The sequence below is a fragment of the Pogoniulus pusillus genome, chromosome 41 (assembly GCF_015220805.1).
Source record: "Pogoniulus pusillus isolate bPogPus1 chromosome 41, bPogPus1.pri, whole genome shotgun sequence".
NCBI lineage: Eukaryota > Metazoa > Chordata > Aves > Piciformes > Lybiidae > Pogoniulus > Pogoniulus pusillus.
The window spans coordinates 6615853-6624509 of NC_087304.1; the positions used below are offsets into that span (position 1 = coordinate 6615853).

Consider the following 8657-nt stretch of genomic DNA (forward strand, 5'->3'; position numbering starts at 1 on the left):
CCACGGGGAGCAGCCTGGGGAAGGGTCTTCATCCTTTGGAGCAAGGAATCTGTTCTAGGGGATAACATGGTGCAGTGGTCACAACCTGCTGGGTTCTGACTGGCCAATTTTGCCCCCTCAGGTGTCAGTTTGCATTGTTGTGAGTTGAATGTCCCTTGAAAGAGGGAGGTTGATTGGTTAGTTAAATATTTGAGCTGCACTAACTCTGCTTTTAGAACTGGGGGGATGGAGGGGGGATCTGAATGTGGTCTTCTCCAGCCTGTCTGTGCAGCAAAGCAAGCTGCTGCCTGCCCAGGGGAAGTGCTGAGTCTGCCTGAGCTCCACACTAAGGAGCTGCTGGGGACAGCTCCAAGAAAACTTCTCACTGCATCTTCATCCCTGCTGAGCCTTTACAGCCAGTGGAAAACCCAACTCAATAAAGCCACTCAGAACAAGCTGACAGCAAACCCTGCCAGGCCAGCTCGGGGTTCCAACACATAATGCCAGGGTCAAAGTGCCAGCCTGGCTTGGGGCTACCTCAGCAGTGTGTGACCCCTGCTCATCTCTGCCCACTTCAGTCCTGCTTTTTGGGTGGGGTTTTTTTGCCCATTTCTACTCTAAAATGGTCAAGAACTGCGAGCAGCTGCCTTAGCCCCCAGGTGTTGGCCGTGCATGGAGGGAGGGAGAGGTGGCAGCTTTTGGCTTGGCTTTTGGGAGCTGACTCTGCCTTTTCCCCACTCTTCCCTCCCCAGGGTATGGACAAGACTTGAGTGGTTTTGGACAAGGTTTCTCTGATCCCAGCCAGCAGCCCCCTCCTTACGGAGGTCCCTCGGTGCAGCCATCCAGCGGCCCCCCGGCCGGAGGAAGTGGGTTTGGACGAGGACAGAACCATAACGTGCAAGGATTTCACCCCTACAGGCGCTAGCCTGGGGCTGGCAATCAGGGAATTCTGTCCACAGGGATGTCTGGCACCAGCCCAACCCAGGGATCCCAGACTTCTGAACTTGTGACAATCACATACTTGATGGAGGAGAAAAACAAACAAAAAACCTAACAACTTTTTTTGGTTTTCCTTTTTGGTGTTTTGTTTTTTTTTTTTTTTTTGGTTGTTGTTTTTCCTTTTTCTGTTTGGTTTTGGGGGGTGGGGGTGGGGAGGAGGCAGCTTCTGGAGGCAGAGCTGTGGGGGTTTGGACTGCAGTTTTTTTAATTCCATCCTTTCTTTTCTCTAACCCTTCAGCACAAATAAAGGAGAAACGTCACTGGTTCAACCTTACAGGGTTTAAAAATGGCTTCAGCTTTAATTCAGAGCTTCAGGTTGCTTTTGTTTCCTTCTGGGGGGCTTCTTGCTTTGCCTTTGCTTTTTCCCTTCCTTTATTTTTGCTCTCCTTTGATTTCCCTCCTTTTTTCCCCTCCTTTTTTCCCCTCCTTTTTTCCCCTCCTTTTTTCCCCTCCTTTTTTCCCCTCCTTTTTTCCCCTCCTTTTTTCCCCTCCTTTTTTCCCCTCCTTTTTTCCCCTCCTTTTTTCCCCTCCTTTTTTCCCCTCCTTTTTTCCCCTCCTTTTTTCCCCTCCTTTTTTCCCCTCCTTTTTTCCCCTCCTTTTTTCCCCTCCTTTTTTCCCCTCCTTTTTTCCCCTCCTTTTTTCCCCTCCTTTTTTCCCCTCCTTTTTTCCCCTCCTTTTTTCCCCTCCTTTTTTCCCCTCCTTTTTTCCCCTCCTTTTTTCCCCTCCTTTTTTCCCCTCCTTTTTTCCCCTCCTTTTTTCCCCTCCTTTTTTCCCCTCCTTTTTTCCCCTCCTTTTTTCCCCTCCTTTTTTCCCCTCCTTTTTTCCCCTCCTTTTTTCCCCTCCTTTTTTCCCCTCCTTTTTTCCCCTCCTTTTTTCCCCTCCTTTTTTCCCCTCCGTTCTATCTTTTTTCCTCTTCTTTTAACTCTTATTTTCCAGGTTTTGGGGGTGGTTTTTCTTTCCTATTTTGAGGGGAGGGGGATTTGGTTTTGTTCATTTATTTTCTGGGGGGTTTCCTTTTCCTTTGCTCTTTCCCTTTGCTTTGCTCTTCCTTTTGTGTGTTTTTTGTTTCCTTTGACTGAATTCCTTCCCCCCGAGCCTTTGTTTTCCCATATATTGTAAACTTTTATGTTGAAAAGAAAGAAAGAAAGAAAAATATATACCTTTACAGATTGTGGAGTTTTTAAGAGACATTTTCTACTCTGCTGGCTTGTTTTTTAATTTAAGACAGGGTTTCCTGGGGCGCTGTGGGGAGCGAAGGGCGAGCTGCAAACCCTCCCCGACCCCTTAGCTCCCAGCAGCAGCCCCAGAGACTCTGGGAGCTGGGGGAGAGGGGGGGTGAAAAAATAGACAAAAAGAAATCTACTGAGTGTGGGGGTCTGCTTATTTTGGGTTTTTTTCCTTCTTTTTTGCTGTTTTGTTACCTGGTGGTGCAGAGCTGGTGACAAAAGTAACCAACAGGTTGGGTGCAGCCTCAGCCACGCACGGAGTCGCTTCGGGGTAGCTTCTGCGCTTCGAAGGCTTCCAAATCCTCTGTGGGGTTTGGGAGTGGAGAGGCTAATGGAGGCCTTGTTAAGATGTAGATTTCCCTCAGGCAAAACAAAAAGGGTTTAGGTGCATTTTGCACTGAGCAGAGATCAGCCCTGGTTTGAATAAAGAGAAGTACCTTTGAAGTAGAACCTCCAGCCTCTCTCTGTTCTTGGGCTGGGGGTGGGCTGGTTTGCTGTTGGGGTGGGCTGGTTTGCTGTTGGGGTGGGCTGGTTTGCTGTTGGGGTGGGCTGGTTTGCTGTTGGGGTGGGATGGTTTGCTGTTGGGGTGGGCTGGTTTGCTGTTGGGGTGGGCTGGTTTGCTGTTGGGGTGGGCTGGTTTGCTGTTGGGGTGGGCTGGTTTGCTGTTGGGGTGGGCTGGTTTGCTGTTGGGGTGGGTTGGTTGATTTGTTGTTGGAGTTGGTTGGTTGGTTGATTTGTTGTTGGAGTTGGTTGGTTGGTTGATTTGTTGTTGGAGTTGGTTGGTTGATTTGTTGTTGGGGTTGGTTGGTTTGTTGGTTGGGTGTTAGGAGGAAGTTGTTGGCAGACAGAGTGATTGGCACTGGAATGGGCTGCCCAGGGAGGTGGTGGAGTGCCCTTGCCTGGAGGTGTTGAAGCCAAGCCTGGCTGGGGCACTTTGATCACATTCGTTGCTTCTGTGCTCCACAGCCTCCCTGGAGGTGTTCAAGGCCATGCTGGATGAGGCCCTGAGCACCCTGTGCCAGTGGGAGGTGCCCCTGCCCAAGGGGACAGGCTCTTGGTGGTGCCCAGTGACAGGAGAAGGGGCAATGGGCACACACTGGAGCCTAGGAGGTACCTTTTTGGTGTGAGGGTGCTGGAGGCCTGGAGCAGGCTGCCCAGACAGGTTGTGGAGTCTTGCAGAGACTTTCAAGCCCCACTTGGATGTGTTCCTGTGTGCTCTGCCCTGGGTGATGCTGTTTTGGCAGGGGGGGTTGGACTCTGCTCTCTGGAGGTCTGTTCCAACCCAAGCTGCAGCTGCTCAGGAGCAGGTTTGCAGGCTCGGGAGCAGGTGTGGTGTGGCTCACCGGACTGGGAATTCAGGCTGCGTTGGGATGGATCCATGGCACTGGAGGTCGCTGGGTTGTGCTGGGAAGGACTTTGATCGGTTCAGAGGGGGGTGGGGTGGTTTGGCTGGATCGCTCCGGTCCCCACGGGCGTCGAGCACTCAGTGTTTCCCTGCTGGAAGAGGAGCTGCTCCTCTGGCCTTCCCAGTGCCTTCCGTGCTCTGCCTTCCACTGCTGTGACCACTTTGACCCGAGGAGTGCTGGAAGGCCTAAAGCTGCTGCAGGTCCTCAAGCAGGGATGCAAGGTTCTGGAGATGGATCCCATTGTGCAGGACCAGCTCAGCCCAGGATGCTGCAGCCACCTGTAACATGAGCTGACTGCTCCCTCGCTGCTGCTGCTGCTGGGTCCCACCTTGAGGCCCACCAGGAGGGAGCAGCTCGGGAGGGTGACCACTCCTGTGGCTGTGAGCAGTGCAGTTTCAGCCATCCTGCTGCTGGGCAGCTCCTGGGCCCTGCTCCCTGCCCCTCACTGGGGCCCTGGGCCAAGAGGGGGCTCTGTGTGTTCCCCCCTCCCCTGTAGCCGCCTCTGCCCTGGCTCCTGCCGCCTGCGGCCCCTTTAAGGGCAGTGAGGGCGGAAGTGCCTCAGGACGCCACAGGGGGCGGGGCCTGGCTCACTTCCGCCCCGCCCCCGCTCTCGCGAGATCCGCCGCTTCCGGCCCCGGCGCGGCCCTTTCCGACCGGAGCCTGCCGCGATGGTGGGTGCGGGCCGGGAGCGGGCGGCCCTCATCGGGCTCCATCCTCCGCGGGGGCGGCCGCACGGGGCCTGAGCCGCCGCTATGGCTGCGGCCGGGGCGGTGTCTTCGTTGCGAGGTGGGAGGGTGGCGGCTGCTGGGCCCCGCTGGAGGCAGGGGCTGCCCCCGCTGCGCTCGGCCTGAGCGCGGCCGGAGCAGGCTTCTCCCGAGCTGGGCCCGGCCCGGAGGAGCGGAGTGCAGGGGTGGGGTGGGGGGGGGCTGGGGTGCCCCACCGGGCCCGGGCTTGCGGCCGTGTCGTGTGCGCGGAGGGCCGGACGCGGGCCTGGGCAGCCCTGGGAGCCTCTCCCGTCCCCGCCCTGACATCCTCTCTCTTTTCCCCTTCCCTCTCTCCCGGCCGCAGGCGGAGGTGGAGCAGAAGAAGAAGAGAACCTTCCGCAAGTTCACCTACAGAGGCGTGGACCTGGACCAGCTCCTCGACATGTCCTAGTAAGAGCTGGCGGCAGAGGGTGGCCTCTGCGCGGGGCCAGGGCCGGGCCGCGGGGTGGGGGCAGAGCTGTGCCCCCCCCGCTCAGTAACACCCGGAGGGGCCTGGGGGGGTCCTGCCTTTTCCCGGCTCTTGGAAGGGGGTGGCGCTGCTGGGGTGGGGTCTCCGGAGAGCTTCCAGGTTTGAGCTTGCATCCACAGGCTGGATCGATGGGCTGAGGTCAGTGGGAGGAGGTGCACCGGGGCCAGGGGCTGAATCACAGCCCCCCCTCTGTGGGGGGTGGTCAGCAGCAGCTGAAAATGAGCCTTTGTGAGCCCAGGTGGCCACCAGCGTCCTGGTTTGGATCAGCCACAGTGCAGCCAGCAGGAGCAGGGCAGGGGTAGTGTTTGAGGCTGCACCTCCCAACAGTGGGTTCAGCTTTGGGGCCCTCGCTCCAAGGAGGACATGGAGGGGCTGGAACAGGTCCAGAGAAGGGCAGCAGAGGTGGAAGGGTCTGGAGAACAAGGCTGGGAAGGAGCAGCTCAGGGAGCCGGGGGATGCGTAGTGTGGAGGAGGCTGAGGGAGACCTCCTTGCTCTCTGCAGCTCCCTGAAAAGGGCTTGGAGCCAGGTGGGGGTTGGGCTCTGCTCCCAGGGAGCAAGCAGCAGGACAAAAGGAAACAGCCTCAGGTTGCTCCAGAGGGACTCAGGTTGGGCCCAAGGAACAATCTCTTCCCCCAGAGGGTTGTCAAGGCCTGGCCCAGGCTGCCCAGGGCGAGCGGTGGAGTCCCCATCCCTGGAGGCGTTCTGGAGATGCAGTGCTGAGGGCTGTGGTTCGGTGGTGGCCTGGCAGGGCTGGGCAGCTCCAGCACTTCTCCCGCCCAGTGGCTCCCCCTCTGCCCCGCAGCGAGCAGCTGATGCAGCTGTACAGCGCCCGGCAGCGGCGGAGGCTCAACCGCGGCCTGCGCCGCAAGCAGCAGTCCCTGCTGAAGCGCCTGCGCAAGGCCAAGAAGGAGGCACCCCCCATGGAGAAGCCTGAGGTGGTGAAGACTCACCTGAGGGACATGATCATCCTGCCGGAGATGGTGGGCAGCATGGTGGGCGTCTACAACGGCAAGACCTTCAACCAGGTGGAGATCAAGGTGAGGAGCTGCAGCTTGGCTCTGCTGCCCCCCGGCGCTGGGGAGGGCTTGAGGCTGCTGCTCGGAGCAGAGGTGGCTCTGAGGGACACCGCAGGGGGTCGTGGCCTGAGGGTGGGCTCTGAAGGATACCCTAATGTGCCCATCCTGAGAGTGAGCCTTGGAGGGCTGCCCCACAGCACCCACCCTGAGTGTAGGCTTTGAGGGACCACCCCAGAGCACCCATCTGGAGGGTGAGCTCTGATGGACCACCCTAAAGCATCCATCCTGAGCTTAGGCTTTGAAGGACCATCCCAGAGTGTCTTGTCCTGAGGGTGGGCTCTGAGAGCACTCCAGAGGTGTCCATCCTGAGGGGTGGAACCTCACAGAGTGGGGCCAGGAGGTGCTGCAGTGACCAGCCCAAGGTGGCAGCTGTGAGGCTGCGTTGGGTGAGCCATGGGCAGGCTCTGGCTGCCCTCAGCCCTGGCCCTGGTGTTGGATGTCTCAGATCTGTCAGGATCCCTGGGAGTGGAATAACTGTGGGGTAGTGACTGGACACCACCAACGGCATCAGGTGGCACTTGCCACTGCCACCCAAAGTGTCCCCACCTGGGGAGGGGGTGCAGAGGGAGCCTCTCTGCCCATTTCCTCTCTCCAACTTGGATCACCTGGACATGGAGCAAGCCCAGGGAAGGCTACAGAGATGACCTCAGGGCTGGAGCAGCTCTGCTGTGAGCACAGGCTGAGGGAGCTGGGTGGGGTGCAGCCTGCAGAGGAGAAGGCTCCAAAGGGAGCTTAGAGCTGCTGCCTGTGCCTGAAGGGATCCTGCAGGAAGGCTACAGAGAGACTTTGGCTGAGGGTGTCTGAGCCAGGCCAAAGGGGAATGCTTTGAAGCTGAGGCAGAGCAGGGTTAGAGTGGAGCTGAGGGAGAAGTTCTTCAGCCTGCAGAAAAGAAGGCTCCAGGGAGACCTCATTGGACCTAAAGGGGCTCCAGGAGACCTGGGGAGGGACTTTGGACATGGGCTGGGAGTGCCAGGATGAGAGGGAATGAGTTGGAGCTGGGAGAGGGGAGAGGAAGAAAAAGTTGTTGAGGGGGAGGGTGGTGAGAGCCTGGCACAGACTTGCCCAGGGAGGTGTTCAAGGCCAGGCAGGATGAGACTTTGAGCACCCTGGAGCTGGTGGCAGAAGAGGGTTGGAGTAGCTGATCTGTGGAGGTCTCTTCCAACCCAAGCCCATTCTCTGATCTCTTTGCAGCCCGAGATGATTGGTCACTACCTGGGGGAGTTCTCCATCACCTACAAGCCAGTGAAGCATGGCAGGCCTGGCATCGGTGCCACCCACTCCTCCCGCTTCATCCCGCTCAAGTAACAGGGCCTGGAGGTGTAAATAAAGAGATTGCTCCCACCTGGGCCTCTGCTGACTGCTGGGGGCAGCCTGTGGGCTCTGGGGGGGGGTGGGGGGCAGAAACCCACCACAGGGAGAGGCTGGCACAGGTTTGCCCGAGGAGGTTGTGGATCACAAGCACAGAATGGGATCACAGAGGGTGGGGAGAGGCTGGCACAGGCTGCCCAGGGAGATGTTCAGGGCCAGGCTGGATGAGACCCTGAGCACCCTGGGGCTGCTGGGAGCTGTCCCTGCCCGTGGCAGGAGGTTGGCACTGGATGATCCTGGAGATCCCAACCCCTTCCATGATTCCATGGTTTGATGTTCTCTGCTCTCCCTTGGTCTCGGTGCTCGTTGGGTTGGGTTTTTGGTCCCCACATGGCAGCCAACACTTCCTGCTGGCCCTGGCAGGTGACATTCCCTCTGCTGGGAAGTGGTGCCCACAATCCCATCTGCTTTATGGCATTCCAGTGGCTCTTGGATTGCCCTGGGAATATGCCCAAGTGCCCACTGAGGTGTGGGGTAGGTTCTTAAGGGCTTCACAACCAAACCCTCCTGCGAGGGAGCTGCTCAGGCCACCCCTTGAGTGCTGTGTCCAGTTCTGGGCCACTCAAGTCAAGGGAGATGCTGAGGTGCTGGAAGGTGCCCAGAGCCGGGCAGCAAGGCTGGCAAGGGGGCACAGCCCTGTGAGGGAGAGGCTGAGGGAGCTGGGGGGGTGCAGCCTGGCACAGAGCAGGCTCAGGGCAGAGCTCATTGCTGTCTACAAGCACCTGCAGGGAGGCTGTAGCCAGGTGGGGTTGGGCTCTGCTGCCAGGCAGCCAGGGACAGAAGGGGACCCAGGCTCAAGCTGTGCCAGGGCAGGGTCAGGCTGGATGTGATGAGGAAGTTGTTGTCAGAGAGAGTGATTGGCACTGGAATGGGCTGCCCAGGGAGGTGGTGCAGTGCCCATGGCTGGGGGTGTTCCAGAGGAGGCTGCATGGGGCACTTGGTGCCAGGGGTCGTTCAAGAGCAGGGTTGGCAGCTAGGTTGGACTCGATGATGCCAGAGGCCTCTTCCAGCCTGCTTCACTCTGACTGATCCCCAGGCCTGGGCTCTGCTCTTCAGCTGGGAATTCCAGAGGGCTTCAGTGGATGATCTGCTCTGGGCAGGAGCTGCTCCAGGGCCTGGGGCTGAGCCCATGGGAACCTGGGCAGCGCCTGGCACCCGAGCTGGGGCCTGGCATGGGTCGGCAGGGACACTGCTGCCTCCTCCCCCCTGCCATGGTCTCCTCATCTGCTCTGGCTCTGAGGAGTCCTGGGCAAAGCTGTTACTGGAGGGGGCATTTGTCAGCATACACTGCTGCTGGTACAGCTGCCCTCCAGCTCCTGTGCAGTGCTGGCAGCACCACCCTGGCACTGACAGCACAGGCAGCCCCACC

The 8657-nt window shown here is 58.6% G+C and overlaps 2 protein-coding genes across 4 annotated transcripts in view; both read left to right on the forward strand.

Annotated features, from left to right (window-relative positions):
- Positions 1–2654, forward strand: part of DAZAP1 (DAZ associated protein 1) — a 36090-nt gene extending 33436 nt beyond the window's left edge. For 2 of the 3 annotated variants that reach the window (XM_064174816.1, XM_064174818.1), the window contains one exon: positions 732–2654. In XM_064174816.1, coding sequence (XP_064030886.1) covers positions 732–904 — 173 coding nt within the window. In that variant the 3' untranslated portion in view covers positions 905–2654. The remainder of the gene's footprint in view (positions 1–731) is intronic. The other variant, XM_064174817.1, reaches the window with a different exon arrangement.
- Positions 2655–4197: 1543 nt separating this feature from the next.
- Positions 4198–7261, forward strand: RPS15 (ribosomal protein S15). Its single transcript, XM_064175231.1, has 4 exons — positions 4198–4281; positions 4679–4764; positions 5647–5881; positions 7112–7261. Exons 1-4 carry the CDS (start codon positions 4279–4281, stop codon positions 7223–7225), a joined length of 438 nt encoding a protein of 145 aa, XP_064031301.1. The 5' UTR covers positions 4198–4278; the 3' UTR covers positions 7226–7261.
- The last annotated feature ends 1396 nt before the right edge of the window (positions 7262–8657 follow it).